This window comes from Chelonia mydas, chromosome 8 (genome assembly GCF_015237465.2).
Source record: "Chelonia mydas isolate rCheMyd1 chromosome 8, rCheMyd1.pri.v2, whole genome shotgun sequence".
NCBI lineage: Eukaryota > Metazoa > Chordata > Testudines > Cheloniidae > Chelonia > Chelonia mydas.
Window position 1 is genome coordinate 4,096,528 of NC_057854.1, and position 25,913 is coordinate 4,122,440.

Here is a 25,913-nt window from a genome sequence, read left to right on the forward strand (position 1 = left end):
CGGGCACTGGCAACAGCACTCGAACAGACTTTTATTCTAGGGGCAGGGCATTCACTATTGTCTGAACAGAAAATCAACTCATGCTTTAGGTCATAGTCTAAAGAGATCAGCAATAAAGCTGCTTTATATGTGGAGCCTTGCTGGAGACGCCCAAGTTTGCATTAATTATGTAACTGTTAAAGCCTAGCCCGTTAAAACTTGAGTTCAGTGTTAATAAATGTAAGAGAAAGCTATCTATCTAATTGTCTGCGAAAAGCTGCAGCCCTCATTTCCAAGAATAAGAGAATATTAATCTTCATTCAACCGCAGGAGGTTGCTGTTTAAGGTCTGAATTTTCTTCGCAGGGGAGAAAAACAGAGGAGTGAAGAAGAGAGGGGGAAAAGAGCAAGTGTGATATTAAAATGCTAATGTTGTTTCATTAAATGAATGGTGGAGGATGAGACAAAGATCGGTATTCTCAAAGAATAATTTCTTTAAATACCTTGAGTTCAGATTCCCCTCTAGGCAACATTTCATCTTTCTTCATTAAAAAAATAGTATTAAATTTTATTAAAGAGTCCCAATTAAGCTGGTAACTTGCTTCAAAGAGCATCCAGGCTTAGGGGGATATGTTAAACGTTAATAGAGATGGGAAGATTTGCCAGTAAAGCAGATTTAAAAAACAGCATCTTCCTGACTGGTTCAATTTGGCTCACACACTCCTTCAGGCATTCTCCCAAACTTGATTGATGCTTATTTTGGGAAACAGCACATAAATGCTCAGCTTTAAGGTCAAGTATATTGCAAAGTTGGCTGGTTCAGGTGCAAACTTTTCCTGACGGCTTTGGAACACAACAAAGATCTGCTTTATTTACTAGGAGCAAAGGCATTCCTATTTGGATCCAAGACCAATTTAAATCCAGGGTGACTTCAGACACAGATCTGAAACAAACTGTGTGAATTTAGCTTTTACAAGCAGTATACCTGAGGGACACTTTAAGTTGCCTGTGCCTCCTTCTTGTTGAAATGTCGGTAATAATCATATGAGTCCATAGCATGGGCAGCTGGTACCAAGAGCCTATGGGATACCTGCTCAGAATGCATGCCTAAAAACAATTGTGGTGGCAGAAAAGTTGATGATATTAACCCATGCTTTAGCTGCACAGTCAGCTCAACCAATTACTGATATCATGGTTTGATATCATCAACTTTTCCGCCATCACAATTGTGTTTTGTCCACACCCAGCTCTCTGCTGAACCATGTTTTTAGGAGAGCATTCTGGACAGGTATCCCATACACACTGTTGGCACCAGGCTACAAACTTCCTTTGCAGCTCCCTCATGCTTTCTTCCTAGGAAGATGGCATCTCGTATGCAAATCCCTCTCCAGTAAGGGGTCTGCCTCGGGGTCAGAGCGACCATTTGAGATCTTGGAGACCTTCCTCCAGTTCAAATGGACACATCCTCCAGTTCCTCCATGTTAATGCTTGACAACATGAAAGCAGAGCATGACTGCAATGGAAGCAGCATCCGGACCACTGAACAGGAGGCAGAGGTAAAGGCAAAGGCCCTTGACAACTCTCTGGGTGCAGTCTGAGTAGAAGGACCTGAGCTACTGCAGCGTCCACTCACCCCTGCAAGTGTCTTGGAGAAGCAACAGAAGTATCTGGTGATCAAGTGTCAAAGCTGTGGTGTAGTGAACACAAAGCTGCGGGCTGGAAAGCTAGGTTCTCTAGCCCTGACTGCTACTGACTTACTACATGACCCCAGGCAAGTCACTTCACTTCTTTATGGTTATAATAACCCCATAGATAAAATGGGAATCATGATTCTTACCCACCCATGTAAATCGCTTTGCAATCTGTGGATGAAGAAATCTGTATAAGCACAAAGTATTATTATTAATGCCTTGGCACAAATGTTTAGAAGAAGTACAGAACATCAGGTACAGACATGATCTGCGGCCTTGGAATGACAAGGTACAAGATTGCTGGCTCCGGGCAAAACTCTGCTGAAAAATTGTAATGAGGGTAGGGGGAAGATCAAGGAGAACATTGTCCTTTGGGGGGATTGCATGCTTCGTGCTTTTAGACAGAGTCACCAGGTAAAGAAAACAGATACAGAAAGTCTTCAACACTCCCAGGCCCCTGCTGACCCAGGAGGAGGATGGGAACAGAAATCAAGCCAGGATTTCCTGCATGACAAAACAACGTCAATAGGCCATCATCCCACCCTGGGGAACCTATACCATTCTGCTCCCATAGCAGGTCTTCTCACCAATCTCTGCTCTATAAAGCCAGCGATTTATGCAGCCATACAAATGTCACATTCCTAGTTATACAGTGATATAGCCGTGCTTTACATGCACAACCTGTATTTCCTTCATTTCTAATGGAATGCTAATTTTACATTCAATTCTTCACAGCCAGATTTAGACAAGACACCCAGTTGTGCATACTTAAGGGTTTTTTTAATCCAAGTGTGTCATATCCCAGGTTAAGGATGTGCTGCCTGCAATGTAATTATGCATTCGGAATAATGCTCATGTTGACTAGGGGCTTATAAATCAATTACCTATTGTTTTATATTTGCTGTCAAAATGTTTTAGAAAAGTAAGGCTTATGCACCACTATAAATATGGGCCCTGCTGGTGAGGGGAAAGGGATCAGAATACAGTCAAGCTGGCAATTCTGTCAGACGGAACCGCCACCTCTTTCCCATCTGCCTATTGCAACTAGCAATCCAAGCAAAGTATTGAAAACAGAGGAAGGTTGTTTGAGGTAGTATTTCCTGCTAAGGACCTCTATAAGATATAACAGGCCATGTTTCACGAGGACACTAACATACTTACGATGCAGAGCAAGGCTCATGTGCCTTCAGCTCCTCAAGAAATGTATTAATACTCAAGGAAAATAATGGCCTCTCAGGTTTGGCATCCTATATTTTCATATTGGTCTGCCGGTTTCAATGGAAAAATCCATTCTAAAGTGGGACTGGCGCACACTGCGATAGTCATACAGCCTAATTCTCCTCTGCTCTCCATTTTACACCAGGTAAACTCCACTGCACTTTATATAATGGGCAAATCCTCAGCATGGAGCTATGGCTATTTACAGCAGCTTAAGTTGTGGTGAATGATGTATATAAGAGGAGAAACAGGTCCATGTAGGAATATTTGAGTGCACACAACGTGTACTTGTGTCTCAAAAGTGAACGGCTGGAGAAAAAAAGCTCCTCAAAAGTAGTAAAAAAAAAAAAAAAAATCTCTTCAGCTCTTACGAGCAGTTTTGTTGTTCTGGTGATTTTCATGTCATCATCATTTTACTTCCTGGTCCTTTCCCTTTTGTGCACCTTCCAACTCTCCTTAATCAAAAGCTAGCGGCATTCTTTGAGCCATCCTCCGTGGGTGTAAACCAGGATGGTGCCACTGACATCAGTGAACCTACACTGATTTACACTGCCTAAGGATCTGGTCCTTTAGTTTTTCATCCTGGCTCCTCCCTATCCGTAAATGGACATTTCCTTTAGTCCGTAACAGAAATCATCTCAGGTGAATTTTAAAATTCACATCTCCTGTATTGGATCTCACTTGGGTCACTCCGGACCTGGACCCACCAAGTGTTCATTCTGCTTGGGGAGAAACACAGAGATCTTACTTGTTCTGGTGCAAAACTATCCTCTTCTTCTCCCACTACTTATGTAAAATGTAGCCCATCTGTCACCCACCTATCCCTGTTCCATGAATGGAGACTGTCAAGGAACTACCACACGGGAATCTAGAGGGAAGGCAACCATATTTTATGTTTAGATTCATAGATATTAAGGTCAGAAGGGACCATTATGATCATCTAGGCTGACCTCCTGCACAACGCAGGCCACAGAATCTCATCCACCCACTCCTGTGAAAAACCTCTCGCCTATGTCTGAGCTATTGAAGTCCTCAAATCGTGGTTTAAAGACTTCAAGGAGCAGAGAATCCTCCAGCAAGTGACCCATGCCCCATGCTACAGAGGAAGGTGAAAAACCTCCAGGGCCTCTTCCAATCTGCCCTGGAGGAAAATTCCTTCCCGACCCCAAATATAGCGATCAGCTAAACCCTGAGCATATGGGCAAGATTCACTAGCCAGATACTACAGAAAATTCTTTCCTGGGTAACTCAGATCCCACCCCATCTAACATCCCATCACAGGCCATTAGACCTATTTACCATGAATATTTAAAGATCAGTTAATTACCAAAATCATGTTATCCCATCATACCATCTCCTCCATAAACTTACGGAGTTTAATCTTAAAGCCAGATAGATCTTATGCCTCCACTGCTTCCCTTGGAAGGCTATTCCAAAACTTCACTCCTCTGATGGTTAGAAACCTTCGTCTAATTTCAAGTCTAAACTTCCCAATGACCAGTTTATATCCATTTGTTCTTGTGTCCACATTGGTACTGAGCTTAAATAATTCCTCTCCCTCTCCAGTATTTATCCCTCTGATATATTTATAGAGAGCAATCATATCTCCCCTCAACCTTCTTTTGGTTAGGCTAAACAAGCCAAGCTCCTTGAGTCTCCTTTCATAAGACAAGTTTTCCATTCCTCAGATCATCCTAGTAGCCCTTCTCTGTACCTGTTCCAGTTTGAATTCATCCTTCTTAAACATGGGAGACCAGAACTGCACACAGTATTCCAGGTGAGGTCTCACCAGTGCCTTGTATAACGGTACTAAAACCTCCTTATCTCTACTGGAAATACCTCTCCTGATGCATCCCAAGACCGCATTAGCTTTTTTCAAGGCCATATCACATTGGTGGCTCATAGTCATCCTATGATCAACCAATACTCCAAGGTCCTTCTCCTCCTCCGTTACTTCTAGTTGATGCATCCCCAGCTTATAACTAAAATTCTTGTTATTAATCCCTAAATGCATAACCTTACACTTCTCACTATTAAATTTCGTCCTATTACTATTACTCCAGTTTACATGGTCATCCAGATTCTCCTGTAAGATATCCCTGTCCTTCTCTAAATTGGCAATACCTCCCAGCTTTGTATCATCCGCAAACTTTATTAGCACACTCCCACTTTTTGTGCCGAGGTCAGTAATAAAAAGATTAAATAAGATTGGTCCCAAAACTGATCCTTGAGGAACTCCACTGGTAACCTCCCTCCAGCCTGACAGTTCACCTTTCAGTAGGACCCGTGTAGTCTCCTCTGTAACCAATTCCTTATCCACCTTTCAATTTTCATATTGATCCCCGTCTTTTCCAATTTAACTAATACTTCCCCATGTGGCACGGTATCAAACGCCTTACTGAAATCTAGGTAAATTAGATCCACTGCGTTTCCTTTGTCTAAAAAATCTGTTACTTTCTCAAAGAAGGAGATCAGGTTGGTTTGGCACGATCTACTTTCTGTAAAACCATGTTGTATTTCGCTTCTACCTCAGATATGGTAATATCTACCTCCATATCTTCATTCCCATTTGTCATGCTACCATTATCCCTAAGATCCTCATTAGCCTTATTAAAGACTGAGGCAAAGTATTTGTTTAGATATTGGGCCATGCCTAGATTATCCTTGACCTCCACTCCATCCTCAGTGTTTAGCGGTCCCACTTCTTCTTTCTTTGTTTTCTTCTTATTTATATGGCTATACAACCTTTTACTATTGCTTTTAATTCCCTTTGCAAGGTCCAACTCTACTTGACTTTTAGCCTGTCTCACTTTATCCCTACATGTTCTGACCGCAATAAGGTAGCTTTCCTTGCTGATCCCTCCCATCTTCCACTCCCTGTAGGCTTTCTGCTTTTTCTTAATCACCTCTCTGAGACGCTTGCTCATCCAGCTTGGTCTACAACTCCTGCCTATGAATTATTTCCCCTTTCTTGGGATGCAGGCTTCCGATAGCTTCTGCAGCTTTGATTTAAAGTAATCCCAGACCTCCTCTGCCTTTAGATCCATAAGTTCTTCAGTCCAATCCACTTCCCTAACTAATTTCCTTAATTTTTGAAAGTCAGCCCTTTTGAAATCAAAAACCCTAGTTGCAGATTTATTTTTGTTAATCCTTCCGTTCAGTTTGAACTGAATTAGCTCATGATCACTTGAACGAAGATTATCCCTTACAACCATTTCTTCTATGAGGTCCTCATTACTCACCAAAACCAAATCTAAAATGGCATCCCCTCTAGTCAGTTCAGCAACTACTTGATGAAGGAATCCATCAGCTATTGCATCTAGGAAAATCTGAGCCCTATTGTTATTACTAGCACTCGTCCTCCAGTCTATATCTGGGAAGTTAAAGTCTCCCATGATCATGCAGTTTCCATTAGTATTTACTTTATTAAAAACATTAAAAAGGGCTCTATCCATATCCAAATTAGATCCCGGCAGTCTATAGCACACCCCAAGCACTATCCCAGGGGAGGCTCTAATAGTTTTCTTCCCCAATGTAATTTTTGCCCAGACGGACTCTGTCTTGTCCATTTCATCACTTCTTATTTCTTTACATTCTACCTCATCATTGATATACAATGCTACTCCACCACCTTTACCTTTATTTCGGTCTTTCCTAAACAGCACATACCCTTCAATACCTGTAGTCCAGTCATGACTACTATTCCACCATGTTTCTGTTATCCCTTTAATATCTGGTTTCACTTCCTGCACCAGTAGCTCTAGTTCCTCCATTTTGTTACCTAGGCTCCTCACAGACATCTTAATTTTTGCTGTTTGGCCTCGCTCACATTCTGTACCCTATTAGGCACGGTCATTCTACAGCCAATATAACCTATTAGACTGGTATCCACACTGCCCTTCCTCCTTATATACATTCTCCTACCCACGGCTGTATCCTTTCTTACTTCGTTTTCTTCCCCCTCAATGCTAAAATCCGGCATGGAGATTACCTGGACATCTCCCAACCATCTCCCCCAGATTCCTAGTTTAAAGCTCTCTTAATCAGTTGTGCCAGCCTCCATCCTAGAAGTCTATTTCCTTCCCTACTCAGATGAAGTCCATCCCGAGAGAACTGTCCTCTGTCTATGAATGCCTCCCAGTGGCCATACATCCCAAAGCCCTCCTTATAGCACCACTGCCTGAGCAATCTGTTGACAGTCATAATCTTGTCACACCTTTGTTGCCCTTCTCTAGGAACAGGCAGAATCCCACTAAAGATTACCTGAGCCTCGATTTCCTTAAGCGCCTTCCCCAGCCTAGCATAGTCTCCCTTAATACTTTCCAGCGAGAATCTAGCCATATCATTTGTTCCCACATGAAGGATAATTAGGGGATTCTTTCCTGCTCCCTTTAGGATCCTTTTCAACCTCAGGTCTACATCCCGTATCTTAGCACCTGGAAGACAGCACACCCTTCTATTCTCTGGATCAGCTCTGGTTACAGGCCTGTCTATTCTTCTCAGTAAAGAGTCCCTGATCACATAGACCTGCCTTTTCCTGGTGATGGTGCTATTATCCAGTCTATCCCCTGTTCCCTCTGGCTGCAAGTTCTTTCCATTCCTGTTCTCCCTTGTAATCCTCTTCAACCCATCCTGTATCCTCCTGGGGCTCATATTTGGTGTAGTCTCCATTGACTCTTCCCCTTTTCCTATAGGACTAGCCGCTCTCTCTTCTTCCTTGCCCTTCCACCTTCAGTGACCACCTGCTGAGCCCCTTCTTCATTTTCCAACTCTGCAAACCTGTTCTTGAGCTCTATTTCTCCTTCACTAGCCCATCTTTTCCTCTGCCTGGTTCTTTTAGTCACATGCTTCCACTGACCACTTTCCTCACCCAGTCTCCCCTCAGAATTCCTCAGTCCTGCTTCCATCTGCAAGTCTGAGCTTTTCCCTTCAGATACCTCATGTCTTTGCTCCATAATCTGCTCAAACCCCTTCCTAAACTCAACCAGACTTTCCACCTGCATCTCCAAACCTCAGATCTTTTCCTCCATCAGCTCTATCAGATGGCATTTCATGCAGACAAAACTCTTACCAGGTGCCCCCTCCAGGACCATGTACATACCGCAGCTTCCACATCCAGTCATCTTCATTGTGGCTTCCATGACATGAGTCACTCCCACTGCTGCCTCTGTATCTGTCATAGCCTTCCTCCCTAAATCCTGTTAATCGGGGAAACACAAACCCCACCAAAACACCCCCCCCCAGCTGCCTGTAGACTCTGAATTTGTATCTATTTCATCACCCTTCGAGCCCTCATGGAGAATAATCAGAAAGGATAAGTCAGCTAGAAGGTGAATACATGGGAGTAATGGGGCAATGGGTTCTGAACCTGCCTGAAGGTTTTACTGTAGCTGTTATCTATCAACATGCTTGTGATAGCAAAACATGCTGACTGGGTGTCCGGCTTGATTCAAACAACACAATGCAGTTCGTATTCCATCTCCCTGTCTCTGTGCCCACAATCTCCCTATTCTTAAAGATATACCAGAGCTGCCTGGCAGTTTAGCATCATTGTGTTGGTATAGGAGTGTTTGCCTTGAACATTAGACTTCACCTTGCCCAGTTTTGTATATTTTAATAGGAAAGCTGATAGTCATCAGAGCTACATTAAAAAATTAGGTTTTTACTAAAAAAAAAAAAAGACAATGTTTTGCCTTTGGGCAAAATGAGACCTTTATTTTCATGATTTTTTAATTTCATTGACCCCATTTTGCATAGCCTTGTTATCAACTTAAACTGTTTTTTGCAATAATTCCCTAATGTTTGAAACTATTATTTTTGATCACTGAAAATGTCTGTGTTGAGCTGGGGCCAGCATTGTGCTGGGACAGCAGTGACATCTTTCAGTTATTCCAGAGTCACCATTTCGGGGGACCCCAGACAATCACCACACATTGGGAGGCAGAAATCCTTCAAGCCCCTCATCTCTGCAAGTGAGGAATAAAACGTGGAAATGTTTGAGACTGAAAAACTAGCCACCAAGAAGATCTCAACTCCAATAACAGAAATACTTTAACACTCTTCAGGGGAATGAACATCAAGGAGCAGTCTTGCTTTAGTGAGGGGAGACGGTGACTGAAAGAGTTGGAAATTATGTGGCCTAGAGAATGGACCAGAGTATGAAAAAGAAATGGGCCTTGTCAAGGTTCCTTCCCCACTCTGAACTCTAGGGTACAGATGTGGGGACCTGCATGAAAGACCCCCTAAGCTTATTCTTACCAACTTAGGTTAAAAGCTGCCACCACCAAAGTGTTACACAAAGAACAGGGAAAGAGCCCACTTGGAAACGTCTTTCGCCCCCAAATCCCCCCAAGCCCTACACCCCCTTTCCTGGGGAAGGCTTGATAAAAATCTTCACCAATTTGCATAGGGGAACATAGACCCAAATCCTTGGATCTTAAGAACAATGAAAAAGCAATCAGGTTCTTAAAAGAAGAATTTTAATTAAAGAAAAAGTAATAGAATCACCTCTGTAAAATCAGGATGGTAAATACCTTACAGGGTAATCAGATTCAAAACATAGAGAATCCCTCTAGGCAAAACCTTAAGTTACAAAAAGACACAAAAACAGGAATATACATTCCATTCAGCACAACTTATTTTACCAGCCATTTAAACAAAACAGAATCTAACGCATATCTAACTAGATTGCTTACTAACTCTTTACAGGAGTTCTGACCTGCATTCCTGCTCTGGTCCCGGCAAAAGCATCACACAGACAGAGAGACCCTTTGTTTTTCCCCTCCTCCAGCTTTGAAGTATCTTGTCTCCTCATTGGTCATTTTGGTCAGGTGCCAGCGAAGTTATCTTAGCTTCTTAACCCTTTACAGGTGAAAGGGTTTTTCCTCTGGCCAGGAAGGATTTAAAGGTGTTTACCCTTCCCTTTATATTTATGACAGTCCTCTAACTCAATGGTGAGATGTGCTGTATATATGTCAGACTTTGACTTCTGTTGGCCGTGAAGGCTGAACTCATCATTAACCCCAGGCAGTGGCTTTTAATTTACTCAAGGTCTAGACTTGCCTTCTGGCTGCTATAATGATGGCTTGTTCCATAACAATACATGTTCTACAAAGCAAAATTATGTTTAGATCTGATGTTTCGGCCGGGAGGGCACTTGAGCAGTGACAGGAAAAGCAAAACAGGAGGAAGAATGTGTATTGTGCTCCAAAGCCTAAAGATAACCTTGGAGTGGAAACTTCGCCTTTCATGTTATTCTCCTCTCTCCACACAACCACCAGTTTCCTAAGGTGCATTCTGCTGGCTGCAGTTTCATTTTAACATCTTCATGGTGACGAAAACCCAGGCCTGGGTTTTGAGTGTCTTTTTTTTTTTTAAGTAATATCTATAACTTGACTCCTGCAGTGCTGTAGCAGCGTTTACTGAGTGAATCGATTTAAAATTGCTATAATAATACTGCAGCATTCCTTTATTAGTGCTACAGCACATCATGGAGAATCCGTTAGATTGCCTTCCAGGATAATAAATTAAAGGCAGCATTTTACAACCATTCTCTTTTTTGTTCAGTCTCTCTTACAACCACTAGCCCAGCATTGTTATAAATCAGACTAACTATACGAGTCATTTGAAAGAACCTATTTTTCATACCCAGTGGATGTTTGTGAATAACAAGAGAGCGAGAACTGTGGGAAGAGAGGAATGCTACTGAATGGTTAATCTCTGCTTCATGCTGTAATAAAGGTAACGGGCCAAATTCTTCTTTCACTCGCACCAGTGTAAATTCAGAATTGCTCCTTTGGGCTCAGTGAATGACTCTGGATTTAGAGCTTGATACTGACACCTTTATTCAAGCGAATAGCGTATGATCCAAAGGTCATAGCCTTTCCATTGACTTCAATGGACTTTGATCAGACCCATTGTCTTTATTCTTGCAAATAGTCTAACAGGCATTGGGCCCTAACACTGCCGTAACTGAGAACAGAACCCTCCCCAACTGATCCACTGAATTCAGTCCACAGATTATTTATTTAAAAACAAAATGTTCATTCCCAGAAGACTGTGTGGCAGAAGCTGTACATGAACCAATCAAACCTGACGCCAGAAAAAGACTGATCCATGGACAACACTATTACTATTATAGTCTCTTATGTTTTAAGTTTTCTCTTCTAGATTAAGTGTTCTGAGGTGTTTTATTGAATCATTTCTAACAGAACAGAGAGAAAGGTTGTATTTACCAGTTTTACAGTCCTGGTAGTTTCAGTCTGTACAACATCGCAGATCCGGTCGACAACACTATGCACCTCTTAGTCTCCTATTAAAATATAATTAACATATTTTATATACCTAACACCATCTTTGGTTTAATTCAAACAATTATACCCTACAAGTTTCAGATTCACTGGTGGCTGCCTTCCCTTTCTGCAGAACTCAAAGAAGAATGCATTAAGGAACATAAGGAGCCAAAACAAAAACCAACCAAACAAACAAAAAAAGTACACCAGTAGCTTGTCCACGAGATAAAATTAACATCTGATCACCAGAATCAATGTGCGGTTGGGTATCCTCTCAAGATCTTTCGCCCTATTACTCCAGCGAGAAAGGCTTGAATGCAGGATGTCTGATTTGTCAATGAGGACCATCCACCCCATTTGGTACACTGTTTCTTTGATTTCCTGACTAGGGACTAGGTGGTCACAAAACTACAGTAAAGCCTCGTCCCTGGCCAAGATTCTCTGAAACTCAGAGAACCAGTTGGATTCACTAGATCCCAAAATACAGGATGAGTATATAGAGTAAGCACAGTGTGTCAGAATCTAACGTGTACCATGATAATTAGCGGGTGTGTATCTCTTGGGAGTTACCCTAACTCATTCACTAAAGAAGGATGTTTCCCAGAGCAACAACTGCAGCCTAGGATTTCCTTGCTACAAACCCATGCTGGAAACATTCTGAAATGGTACATGCATGAAACCACTGTTGACTCTACTTGGTGCTGTTAACCCCATCACACCTGAATTATTTTCTACCACACTCAGAACAGGTCACATTCATGTGACCCTTAGGGGTCAATGCAACATTTCTGCCCTCTTCATTTTCAAAGTGTCCCACTTTCTCCTTTGCTACAATGATCACAATAATAAACTGCTCCAATGATGCACTCATTGTCAATCGCACAGTAATACAGCAGAGGAGGGAAGCTTTGATTACACACGTCATAATCAGTAAATTGGTACCATTGCCTCTTCCTTGGCCTTCCCCCCAGCTGCAGTGCCATTAAATGATGATGCAGCTGTCTCAAGTGAGATCAGTCCTCTGAGTAATTCACACACTGAGTCTGTGTTTCCCCGTCAAGGCTTTGTGACTTGGTACATTCTTGAGACTTTAAAGTTGGGGAAACTACCGGAAATGGGGGGAAAGCAACAGCTTGGGCTATGCGGAGGGGATTTGTAATTAAACTGAGCAAATTGCTTCTGAATAAAGCACTGTCTTCACCATCCCGCTAAAAGGCTTTTTACTACTGAGTGTCCATTTCAGTCTATTAAACAGTATTAAAAACGAAATTTTAATCTACCCCTAGGTAGTAGCAGTCTCAGCAATACGCTTCCATTCTGTGTACATAAAATTTTGAAGAAGAAACAACTGCACATAATTCAGACCATAAATTGTCAACTGCTGCAAGCAATTCACTTCTCCTGCCATTGATATTTAAAAGAGCACAGCACCCATTTATGGTGGATGAACTACTGCAGCTAATCTGACTCCATGCCTCAGAAAGGACAAATGCATCACTCTAACCTCTCTCCCCTTGAGGATGCAATCTTAAACATATCCTTGCTTTTTTACGGTCTTATCTGAGAGGACCACATTTTCATTAGCCTAGGGCCTTTCTACTGGATCACCCTTCTCCTCATCTAGTTCATTTGCCCACTGGTCTCTTATTCTTAAATCTACTCCTGATCTTATGTGCCATCTCTTATACTCCACCAAAAACTGCCATCAAAATTCAGTGCAAGTCTATTGTTTCTCTCCCAAGGTGACACAATGGAGAAATACCAGCTGAGGTTAGCCCTAGCTCTGCGAAGTAGAGTGTTCCAATTCTGTGCTCCTTCAACCTTAAAATGCTTGTAGGTGATTAGAAAGGGTAGCAACTTCATGTTTCACTTCCTCCCCACAGGGCCCAGACAGAGTTCAGCTCATTAGTTCATCTGTCTGGGTAATGTACACTTCTCTTCGTATGGCTGGGGAATAAAACAACTTTTCACAAACAAGCAACAAGTCTTCTATTGAACAAGACAAAGGGGGAAATCTCAGAGCTCCCTCTTCCTGCCAACTTCTACGGTTCTCAGTTTGAGCCTCCGCACAGCAGCATAAGAATGGCCATATTGGGTCAGACCAAAGGTCCATCTAGCCCAGTATCCTGTCGTCCGACAGTGGCTAATGCCAGGTGCTTAAGAAGGAATGAACAGAACAGATAATCATCAAGTGATCCATCCCCTGTCCTCATTCCCAGCTTCTGGCAAACAGGCTAGGGTCACCATCCCTGCCCATCCTGGGTAACAGCCATTGATGAACCTATCCTCCATGAACTTATCTAGTTCTTTTTTGAACCCTGTTATAGTCTTGGTCTTCACAACATCCTCTGGCAAAGAGTTCCACAGGTTGACTGTGCACTGTGTGAAGAAATGTCCCGTTTTGTTTGTTTGCTGCATGGAATTCCCTTCACAACCTACCATGTCACTTTCAATCTAAGTAGACAAGAAAGACAAAGGGTGGAAGAAATACCATTTTATAGGAGGGATAGCTCAGTGGTTTGAGCTTTGGCCTGCTAAACCCAGGGTTGTGAGTTCAATCCTTGAGGGGGCCATTTGGGATCTGGGGCAAAAATTGGGGATTGGTCCTGCTTTGAGCAGGGGGTTGGACTAGATGACCTCCTGAGGTCCCTTCCAACCCTGATATTCTGTGATTCTGTGAGAACGAGGAGTGAGGCACTGAAAGATTTAATAAACATACGTTGAAGACAGGGACCCATTTCACAAAGTTCCTTTTCTTTTTGGAAAAAAGGAACTTCAGATGCTTCTGGATTGGCTGAAATTTGGATTAATGCTGATGTGAATTCTGCTTCACACTTTGTCAGTTATTTTGCTTCGCCAATTGACTGAGTATTGGCTTTGTTAGCCACTTTAGCACCCTAAGTACAGTGATCTAAGAACACTAGCAAACAAAACCTAAGTTCCAGCTCTCACGAAAAAAATCACAAATTCAACAATAAGTGCAAACACCAAAACAAAAAACCAATATTAAGAGCATGGTAGATTCGAAAAGTGACAATGGAAGCCACAATTAAAGCTGAAGCATGTTATCTTTAGCTTTGTTTACACTTAAAAAATATCTGCTGTTTGTCATTAAGTGCATTCAAAACTTGGAGATGTGAATCCACCTAGACGCACACTATAGAAGTGACCTATATGGACCCTGGCAACATGAAACTTAGTTCATGGCCTTCATTCTGTCCCCACCCCACAACTCTCCATAGATGGGGAGGTTGCTTTCACAGGTGCTGTCCCATCTACTTCATCCCCCCCCGACTGACTTTCACTTTAACTCTCATGTTAAAAACTAAAGATGGGCCTGCACCGTGAAGTCTGAATATGGATTAGAACTTCCAAAGCTCAAAGAGGTTTGGATCCAGCATCACTATTCCAACCCATGTTACAGAGATAGCTGAAATCGAATCCAGATCCAAACTGCCCCAGTGTTTGAGGAGATCTGGATCCAGTAGTCTGTTTCAAATCCACAACTTACAGAAACTAACTAGCCTCCAACCTAGAATCCTTCATATAACTGATTCTCTCTGTGTGATGGATGGCATGTAAAAAAATTATTATGGGTAGAATCTGGGTGTGTAATTTCCATTAAATTTAATGGGAACAGGGCATCTAAATCCCACCTTTGAAAATCTCAGACAATATTACTAATACTCTTCTAGTACATGATAGGAGAGACATGGCTCTCTAGCTATTAGTAATGTGGTTATGTACTATGTAGCTTAAACAACGCGTGTGCATTGGCAGGCTTGCTCGTAGCTCATTTTGTCACAAACTCCAGAGCTAACGGGAGATCAGGGTATAGGTCTTCATTAAAAAAAGAAAAGCAGCCTGTTAGCATTGGTGCATTTTCTCGCATGGCAATTTCCACAAGAGAAAAATACTGTCTTTGTTGTGATTATTTGAGAATTGTTTCATTTTTACAGCAACCCTCAATACATAGTGCAGAACATCCAGTGTAACAGATGTGACCACAGTGCAGTGCCACACAAGGATATCAAAGGGAAGAATTTTTCAAGGGTCACTGTAGACTTTGCTGACTGTCAGAACAGCCAGATTACTACCACAGTCAATTTTTCATCAGCATTCTGCTTTATTTACTGAAACTGGCTGGATTTAGTGTGCCTGGCTGGAAAAAGAATGCTTTTTTATTTCGCTCAAGTAGTGCAGGTTTCACTGGGTAATGCTGTAAATCTCACCTGATGGCAAGTCTCCTCATCTTCACCTTACAGGCCCTTTTCAGATCATACCAACCTGAGAAGCCAGGGGGAAAACAGAAACCTGAGGCAGGTTACCTGGGCAGATGGGGAGAATGGTGGGGTTTTCATACTGTTTTAACCTTCATGCTTTTGAGAGGGGGTAGAAGAGGCCTTTTATAATTTGGTTCTTTTGATTACTGGAAAGGTGTAATTCCTCATAATAAATCTGATTCTGCTCAACACTTATTGCTTTACTGCTAAGTTTCCTGAGCTGAGACATACCTACCTGTTTATGGTTGAGAGTTATGCACATGTGGGTTCATGGATTTAGAGACAGACTTAAGGAGGCTGGCTTTTCATTCTTTTTCCACCACGACTCTGCGGAGGCTTCCCCCTTTTTTTGCATACTCGATTAACTGCAAAATCCAGTCATCCTCTGAAGGCCTGCCCATAGCTCATGTGGACTTAAGAGGCGCTACTTAATTCCGAATGGCAGTGCTGTACGCATTCAGACTGAGTTACCATGTGCTACTCATCCAGCTTAAGGGAAAAATAAAAGCAACATTGTGCGTCTGTCTTCTCCATGCTTCAGCTGCAGGATTAAACAGCTTGCTTGGGCCTTCTACACGCAGAGCTAAAAACATACATATTGCAGTGCTGCTTTTTAAAGTTCAGGTTTCCTCCCATTGATTTTTAAAAGGTTTTTTTTTGTTTTGTTTTATTTTCTCGTTGTTACGAGCAGGATCCTGGTCCGAGCGCAGAGGCCTCTCTCATTCCAGCCCCTTTGGGAAATGGAGACAGCAGTCCTTCCGGGAAATCCAGCTCTTTCACAGAATGTTTGGAGTCCCCATTGCAGCTTGTTTCAGAAACTACAAGAGGCTGAGAAACATGCCGCCTGCAGCACAGCAGGGAGGTGTGAAGAAGGCCGCCAGGTCTGAGCGAAGGAGGCTGGTTGGGAGGCAGGACGTGTGCACCCCACCCCACACCAAAGTGGAGCTGTGCTGACACAGTGGGCAGAAAGGAATGGAAAGGGCTTCTGCTGCACCTTGGCAGATCCTACAGCTTCATGACTCCGAGTTACATGAGCACCGAGCCTTGTTCCTTCTTTTCCAGCCGTGCTCTGGTTTCACAGGTATCTCTCAATGGGAAGCTACCACAGAAAAGTCCCACGAGAGAGAATGAAAAAGAGCCAGAGTCCTGGCAAGGCTGCAGCACTCTTCATACCTCTCAGCTGTACCTCACTGCAAAGCCCATGTTGCATTCATCCTAGTGCCGAAGGGGGCAGCTTTGTGGTCATCGAACTATGCAGACTCTCTGAATCCACAAGTTCCAAGCTAAGCAGCGCGGACACAGCTCTTCATCCTTCCAAGATAAATCAATTGCGTTTCCTGTGATTTACTGCATGGGAACCTTTCAAGTGAGAGCTGAGCAAGGGCCTGATCCAAAGTTCATCGGCGCGAATGAACAGACAGATCCCCTTTAACTTCAGTGGGCTTTGAATCGAGAGACAACTGAAATCCTGCCTGTTTTGGGTGTAGATGCTATGGAACTCTTCAGAAGAGTTTGGCCTTGCCTGGTATTGTACCCAGATTTCTCCTCCTGCCTATGGTCTGAATGCCATTGCACTGGCGTCTGATGGAGCTCAGTTGGTCAGGAGCAGTGATATCCGTCATGCACCTTGACCCATGTTCACCTCTCCAATGCCTTTCATTGGGCTCTCTTCATGGGATAATGGAGCAAGCCATCACACAACATTCAGATGTTGCTGCCCTGCAGGAAAATTGGGAATTTAAAACAAATCCATCCATTAGCTTGATTGGCTAGCCAAAGACATACAGCGTTTTAGTGAGAGTCGGCTAGGAAAAAAGTGAAAACTTTCTGCTTTAAGGGGGGGGGATTATCTTGCAGCCCTTATTTGTGTAAAACACATTGACTTCAATATGGGAGTTTTGCCCAAGTGAGGCCTGCTAAAGACTTCAGGATTTTCCCCAACTATTGCATCTCAGTGTGACTCCAATATATAACAGAACGGCTCTCCAGCTGCATTAATATTAGTCTGACTCTAGTTTAGAGGAAGCCGGTATGCTGACAACACCATGCCAGCAGGAGACATCTGTGAGTGACAGAAATGTGTCTGGTTTAGGATGCTAGAATTAGTCCTTTTCTCTGGAAGTACCACAGCATGAGAGCTGTAGAGGAAGGGGTGAAGCTAAGGAATGAAATGGGTAATGCAGACAAGTGGAAATGCTAATGGTCTTTCACTTCTTCAAGCAGACAGCACCCAATTCCCTATGCCTATGGAAGGGTGGGATCCGTATGTTTCTGCTGTGCTGAGAACCAGATGCCTCTCCACTGACTCATATGCGGCCAACATACCAGGTAGGTCAGCACCGAGAAGGACTGCGGTGGGGGCGTGGTGACTTGGTCTACGTGCAGATCCACTGGCCACAAACACCACATGGTGTTGTAATAAAGCCTACAACCTGAGTGTGCAGAAATCTGTACCCTGCCTCCTTGTTGTGGATAGTGCGGCGGAGGGTACTGGACAGCTGTCCAACGCCCTTTAATTCAGGCTTTGTGCAAAAGAGCAGCATTTCGCCCACACTGAGTATGTATCTTCACAAGTTACACAACATAATTACAAGTAATTAAAGGGGAGTAAAAAGGCTTATACAGCCAGTGTGGCCTCGGGACACCTCAAAGAAGCAGATACTTACATCCTCAGATCAATTATTTTCTTTTCTTTGAAGACAAAAGATGAAAAGCAGGAGCAGCTGATTTTATTTTTTTTATCTCCCCGACATTTCCTGCCTTTATATTTGGTTGATAAAGCAGAGGAAAGAACCAGTTCTGGATAAAATGTCAGAGACTTCAGCTGCTCTACCTCTGTGTTCCAGTGAGGCAAAGGGCTCATGAGACACAGAGGGAATTAAGGACAGAGGTGCCAAAAAGGATTCATGCAGGACAGAGCCATGATAGGAGGAGAGTGTGGAATACGCATTTTCTTCCCATTTGAGATGCACTTTGAATTCCCTCAAGGCCGCTCATGCCCCATGTTGGAACCACGCAGTCCGCAAGGCACGGGCAAGGTCTAGCTGGTTAGAACCCAGCACAAACAAGATACCTATGTATCTATTCTCCTGTCACCCTTCTGCCCTTAATGTCTACACCTGGGTCTTACTTCTTGATCCTTTTTCTGCCCTATCCCAGACAAACTTGGTTTTGTGATAGAAACAGCAGGTTTTCCAGTTGGCGCAATCTATTTTCCTACACTAAGCTTTTTTGAAAAACAGTAATTACCACCAGGAGCTTTCTACTCTTATCAAGACAGCGTCTGGTGTTCCTGTTACTAGACTAAGTCAGTCACATCATGTTGTTGGGCCTAAAATCTCCGCTTTGAAGGCTGGTTGTTAAAACTCAGAAGTGCTTCTGCATAATAGGGAATGACCCAAATGGGAGGAATCGGCCCACTCAGAACGTTTTGTTTTTCTTTTCTTTCCATACCTCTAAATTATAGTCAAAGCAGCCTGGCTTCAGCCTGCAACTACAGCACTGTGGCTGCTAGAAAAAACAAAAAATAAATAAAAAGCATTACAGCTATCTGTATATTCTGCGACACTCCGTCCACTTTGGCTTGTTTCCACAAGAGGGCAGAGTCTAAAGTTTTGTGGTTTGTTTGCTATTATGCATTGAGGGTAGATGACTGTAGAGTAGCTATTTGGCTATAAAGTGGTGTCAGCTCATGTATTATTCACCTATATCGGTTCAAAGAATATTGTGATTAAAGTGCTATCCACCAGTGTATATTGCTTGACTGTATGTTATGCTTGTCTACACAGAAATCATGTAGTCCCAATCTATCCCTGCTGCATTGCTACTCTGTGCAGTTGCATACCTTGGCTCTTTGCATAGCGAACTAAGGTCCAACTGCTGCTCTTAACAATGAAGTTGCTCAGAATGAGTAAATAATCAGTGAAATACTCACTAGATTTTGGTCTGACCATTCATCTATCTCCCCACCCTTCCATACCCAAGAGCTGTTACGATGTGCAACAGGATACAAATGAATTGCTGGATTTCATTATGAAAAGCTTCCTTATTTCTCATGGTAAAAATAGTAAGAACAAAATGTACGCGTTCCTATTTTCAATAGGAGAAAAAGCTGCTGTCACGCTGGTCAACTACATAATAAAATACAGTAACATATCAGCCTATCGTGAGTCAGTATGTTTTCTTGTGAGTTACTAGGGATTCAATTGCTCAACATGCATTCTAAAACAAGATTAGTATTGCAAATAACATATTTCTGAAAAATGCGTATTTTCATTCTCACTGTAATGAGCTTCAATAATTGCATAAAGAACAGGAGGACTTGCGGCACCTTAGAGACTAACCAATTTATCTGAGCATAAGCTTTCGTGAGCTACAGCTCACTTCATTGGAGGCATTCCACGGCTGCCGTGTATATTTTAAATACACATTGGAGAGAGCTAGATACAGATTTTCGGGAGTGCTCTGGTGGCTGGGCACATGAAACTAAAAGGCCAGATTCTCTGAGTCACTAGGGCAGCTTTGGGCAGGTCTCCCAGCACAAAGCTGGCAGATCTGACCGGTGGGGAATTCCCCACAGTGTAGAGCAGTGGTTCTCAACCAGGGGTCCAGGGCCTCCTGGGGAGCCACAAGCAGGTTTCCAGGGGTCCGCCAAGACATGCTGGGGCCCAGGGCAGAAAGCCAAACCCCACCACCTGGGGCTGAAGCGAAAGCCTGAGCAATTTAGCTTTGCAGGGCCCTCTGTAGCGTGGGGCCCTGGCCCTGCTGGCTACCCTCTAATGCCGGCCCTGGCTTTTATATGCAGGAAACCAGTTGTTGGGGCACAGGTGGGCCCTGGAGTTTTTATAGCATGTTGGCGGGGGGTGGGGGAGTGCTCAGAAAGAAAAAGGGTGAGAACTTCTGGTGTAGAGGAACCCTTCAGTAGCACAGAGCTGCTGTAGTGGGTCTTAACTCCAACCTCCCTCCCAGCCCATTGTTCAGGGGCCATAGTGAGGGAAATGGAGCACAGCCATACACTTTAGAGCAGAGGTTTGCAAACCGTGGGCCACGCTCCCCTAAGGGAGCTTGGGCCAGCCCCATATGGCAGGGCTTGGGGAGGGAGCGCCGCCTATGCCCCCTGACTCACCTCAGATGTTCTTGTTAAACCCTGGATTTGTGCTGGAGATGGCCCACCTTGATTATCATACATATTGTAAGGAGAGTGATCACTTTAGATAAGCTGTTACCAGCAGGAGAGTGGGGTGGGGGGAGAGAAAACCTTTTGTAGTGGTAAACACCCATTTTTTCATGGTTTGTGTGTATAAAAAGATCTTCTACACTTTCCACAGTATGCATCCGATGAAGTGAGCTGTAGCTCACGAAAGCTTATGCTCAAATAAATTGGTTAGTCTCTAAGGTGCCACAAGTCCTCCTTTTCTCTCAGCAGAGAGGTGAGAATGGGGGAGGGGAGAGGGAGAGAGACAACCAAAAATTGTAACTCAGAAAGTTTGAAAACCACGGCTTTAGAGCAATCACCAGCGTACCCGTCTAGTCAGGAAGCCCTTTCAGGACAGGAATTCAGGCAAGATGCTTGGAGACGCACAGAAGGAAGACCCTATATAATTACCCAAACTGTAACCAGAATATCATACACAGATACTGTTTCTTATTCTTGGCCGATGCAGGAATGACCCATCATAATTTCATTCCTTCAGCCCAACCTAGGAGCTTCTGAATAAACTGACGAACGTAGCACCAAATTCCTCTCTTTCTGCCCACAGGGAATTCAATGGTAGCACCTCAGCACCAGCTCTGGTGTGATCCCTCTGGCGACTTCTGAGTTCTGCAGGGAGCCCCTTTGGCCCACATAATTCAGCTTTTTCAGCCTTGGGTATTTCATTTTGCCATCCACCCTTTTCCTCAGGTTATTGAGGTTGCAAGTGGGGAGAAAGGATTCAGCTGGCAAATCGCACTGGAATACAAGTGAAAAGGTCAGCAGCACACTGAGTGGCTTCTCTTTGTCTTTCACAGGAGAGGGGAAGAATTAAAATTCTGACGCCAGAGTTCAGTAACGAGAGCGGGAAAGTGGCACCATGCGAACCCACTGCTGGGGAAAATAATTCTGAGAAGAGGGAGAGATGGTACGGCACAAACTCTACTGGTCCTCATTCCAAGCTTAAAATCCTAACCTTGCAAGATCCTCTGGGTTAGGGCATGAGCCTCTTCAGGTCTGACTTAGAACTGGGGGTTAGCCTTGAGCAGCCCAGTCTCTGTATGTCCATAATCCAAAGCCACAGCACATCTGAAAGGCAGCATGGTCCAGTGGACAGGCCACTGGACTCAGACTCAGGACATTTTAGTCACGCAGCAGTGGCGGAGCTGGGACCTTGGGCAAGTCCCTTCCCCTTTCTGTGCCTCTGTTTTCCCTCCTACCCTGTGTTTGTATTGTCTGTGTAGACGGGGGCTAGGACTGCCTTTACTATGGTAGGTGTTTGTACAGCACCTAGCACAACACAGTCGCAATCTCAGTTGTGGCCTCTAGGCGCTAAAGTGATACAAATAATAATTAAGTGGCTTCTATTCAGGGAAGAGGGTGGGGCATGAAGGGGGCCAACTAGAACAGCATGTCTATTGCAGGTCAGTGCTGAGGTTAATTGGGAGACGTCTATGCCCCCTCTTGGGCACTCACCAGGCTGCTGTGAGGGAACCAACCACTGGATCCTAAGCGCTTTAAGCCTCCGGAGTCTGAACAGAGTCCAGGGACTGACCTTCTCATGGGGTCCCTAAGCATGCCGTTAGGATACAGATTCTCTATCTAGCACCCACCTCCTGGGAGCATAGACCCTGCAAGCTAGTGCTGACCCCTCAGCTTCCCCCATAGTTTAAACCCATCCTGTCCCAGAACTCCAGCCACGTTGGTCCACAGGTTAACCCTTTAATGGCACATGGTAGGTGTAACAAAAACATACACACACTTACCCAGTGCCTTTGCACAGGATTCTAAAACACCATTGCTCTTTACTTAGGAGATAAAGCACAGAGAATACAGATCATTAAGAAAACAAACCTGAACAATGCCCCTATCTGAGTTCAGCGGGTAGGGTACTCTCTGCTTCATCAGGCTTCTGCAGCTGCTGCCCTCTGACTTGGTGAAAATGTCCGAAGACCCGAAGCAGAGCAGCTCCTTTTACAACTTTCCTGTTCTTCTGTCCAGTTCTCCTGGATCAGCCTCCTCAGCTGATCACAGACCAGGTGACTTAGTTGCCCATCAATCTCTCCCTGACCTGGCCTCCACACTGTGTCTAGGTCTAATAAGCATTATCAGTTCCTTGCTTTCCTGAGAGCCAGTCACTTGCAAACCAAAGAATTAAAAAAAATATATCCAAAGGTCTCGGATTAACCAAGCAGCTTTATGGCACTGCAGGGAAAACCTCTCATCTCATTGTGTTCTTTGAGCACACACACACACAAAAGCTAGGGAGAAATATGAATATAATGCTCCAATAGTCAGTCTTACTGTACACATAACAATATTGAATTGTGATCTACTGAAGACTTAATCTTTGAATTGGTACCAACTTTTATTTGGCAGCCAAACTTATGCTACAGGGAAGAAACATATGAACTCCCAGATAGTCTCAGTGTCTAAGTGGAAGGTTCCATTGCTAAAGTAATAAGAGATGAAGAATCAGAATAATTCTTTACCCGTTGTCACAACCCTAAACTAGCCACTAGCCACCCTACGGGTAGGCAGCTCCTCATGCTGAGTTACCACCATCTTTTGAAGACATGCAAAGTACTGTGTACTCCGTGGGGTGATGTTGTAAATGACTGTGGGGTTACTTTTCAAGCTGTAGCATCATGCCCTCCAAGTACTGCTGTGGAATGGAAGGGCCGGGATGATTTCACCTTGAGAAGCGCAATTTAAGTTTCATGCATGAGTTAGGGAATCCAGTTCTGCACATGGATGTACAAAAGCCAGACTGAGGGGCTGGAAATAGGAATGTGGAATACCAGGTATCAACATGAGGGCTCCAAGACAGAAGCAACTGCCCTATCTGAGTGCCCCTCCTTTTGGAAATGTAACACAAAAAAATACACCCACCTGGAAGTGCTGGTACCAGGGGCTCCGGAACAGGAGTGGCCAGGGGGCCATGGCCCCCCAACTTTTAAAAGTGGGAGGGCTATACTCTCCCACTGTTTACTGGCCATAAGGGTGCGTGGTGGGGGAGGGAGTGGAGAGGAGAGGAGAAAGCGGGGGAGGGGTTTGAGGGGAGGGAAGAGGCAGCATGGGTGCAGGGCCTTGGGGGAAGGGGCGGCGGCTCGGGGGGAAGGGGCAGCGGCTCGGGCACCTGTGCCCCCCCCACTTTTAAGGTACTTCCACCGCTCCTGGCTGGTACCCAGACAATCAGCCCATGTTCATGTGTCTCTGACTAATACTGCAGGTGGGTACGTCAAGGCTAAGTGGCCATTACATGGAAAAGGGTACAGTAGGAGAGGCATAATGTAGCCCTGTGACTAAAGATAATACAGCACAAAGATGAGACAGACCTTTATGCAAGGTCCCAAACTGGCATCTGAAGCAGAGCCCCCAGCATTGAAGGTCAGCTCCTTTAGACAGGACGAGACGACCTCTCCAGGCTCCCTTCCAGCCCTACAGGTCTAGGATTATCCTATCACCTTCATTGCTGGATTGCACTTCAATTTCAGTGCTGCAGTGGAGTGCACCAGCAGACTTCCTTTGAAATGTTACCATTCAGATGATGTGCCTGGTACATGCACCAGCATCTGATGTGAATTTTGCCCATGGCTCTGCCTTCTCCACTCCCGCTTTGGGATGCTTTGCTATCCAGAGGGGGTAGAGAGGGAGCAGTCTCAGAACTTCCTGGAGTGCAGGGACTGAAATTATAGCGGACTCATATGCGGCCAACATACCAGGTAGGCCAGGCCCCTTGGATTCTCTACACCCAGCAAACTCATGGAAGAGCCAGCAACAATCTGCTCCTATGGTAGCAGATGTCTGAAAAACACTTTGAAAATGTAGGTGAAATCCTGGCCCCTCCGAAGTCAACAGCAAAATTCCCATCAACTTGAATGGGGTTGGGATTTCACACCATAAAGTGAAAAGAATAAGCTTCCCTTGTCACCAATGTACTTTAAAAGTTAGTGAGAAACAGTCAATATTTGCATAGGGGCCTTAAATGAGGTAATTTTGTCAGGACCTGAATTTATTGTTTGTGCTATTTAATCCCTGCAGCTTTATACATCTTTACTAGAACATAGGTTGCACTTTTCAAAGAGTCAGTTGACGGATGGGACTGATATGGGTAGGAACAATCATTAACTACCAGAATTAGAATGCAGTCATAACTTTCTGACTGAGGGAGTACAAAGTTGTTGGGCAATGCCTTCCTACTCCTAAATGTCCAACACCACCCCTCTATCGGATGCCTGTCTTTGCTCCTAATCATGTTGTTGCCAAGTCCCGTTTCTGGTACTTTGTGTCTCAGCTGAAGAAGGTGAAGAAGTCTTCTGGAGAAATTGTGTACTGTAGACAGGTATTTGAAAAGTCCCCTTTCTGGGTGAAAAACTTTGGTATCTGGCTACGCTATGATTCTCGTAGTGGACCCCCCAACATGTACAGGGAATCCAGGGACTTGACAACTGCTGGTGCTGTTACACAGTGCTGCCGTGATATGGGTGCCTGCCATCGTGCCCATGCTCACTCTATTCAGATCATGAAGGTTGAGGAGATTGCTGCTAGCAAGTGCCGTAGACCTGCAGTCAAGCAATTCCATGATTCGACAATCAAGTTCTCTCTGCCACACAGAGTTCTGCGTCGTCAGCACAAACCACATTTCACCACCAAGCGATCAAATACATTCTTCTAAATGCAAGAACCTTCTGTTTACTCTGTGTTACAATAAAATTCTTATTGGAAAAAAACCCGTCTGCTCCCAGGAGACCATTTTCATTCCTCCACTGTGTTTTTCCCCTCTCTCCTCATTTATTAAAACTGTATCAAATGCTTAGCAAGTGGACTTCAAGTTCGAAGCTGAAGGATGATGTATTTTTAACTAATGGCTTCTCTCAGCAACTGGCTAGAAAGGAGGTGGTAGCATTAAACAGCAAGATAGACTGTACTAGGAAAGTGCTGGGAAGAGAATGGAGTGAGGGAAGATGGCATGAAAGGAAAACAAATACAAGACCGAGCCTCACAGGTTGAGAAAAATAGCTGGAGAAATATCAATGATCTACAATAACTGGGCAAAGCACAGTCCATTGCGACCTGCCTGGGACTGACAAGCGGGAGGCGATGGATTGACTGATCGTGGAAAGTTAAGGCAGCCCAGGTCTTCTACTATTGGCATCAGTGGAAGCTGGTTCAGGTCCATAAAGTCTACAGCCATATCGAGTGTGCTTCTCAAGATTCAGTCATTGTACATTAGTTGCCTACTGTATCTTTCAGTTGTC

At 44.1% G+C, this 25,913-nt stretch overlaps 1 protein-coding gene across 1 annotated transcript; it reads left to right on the forward strand.

The window, feature by feature from the left end:
• The first annotated feature begins 1,474 nt into the window (after positions 1 to 1,474).
• Positions 1,475 to 25,385, forward strand: LOC102947518 (60S ribosomal protein L18a). The gene is made up of 3 exons (XM_037907034.2): positions 1,475 to 1,534; positions 21,471 to 21,580; positions 24,823 to 25,385. Exons 1-3 carry the CDS (start codon positions 1,475 to 1,477, stop codon positions 25,328 to 25,330), a joined length of 678 nt encoding a protein of 225 aa, XP_037762962.1. The 3' UTR covers positions 25,331 to 25,385.
• The last annotated feature ends 528 nt before the right edge of the window (positions 25,386 to 25,913 follow it).

What these genes read in the sequence shown, in the direction of transcription:
- LOC102947518 (XM_037907034.2), top strand. Translation starts at nt 1,475, where the DNA reads ATGAAAGCAGAGCATGACTGCAATGGAAGCAGCATCCGGACCACTGAA. An exon ending in CCACTGAACAGGAGGCAGAG is followed by an intron (nt 1,535 to 21,470) that starts GTAAAGGCAAAG and finishes TGTCTTTCACAG; the next exon opens with GAGAGGGGAAGAATTAAAAT. An exon ending in TCTGAGAAGAGGGAGAGATG is followed by an intron (nt 21,581 to 24,822) that starts GTACGGCACAAA and finishes TTTCTGACTGAG; the next exon opens with GGAGTACAAAGTTGTTGGGC.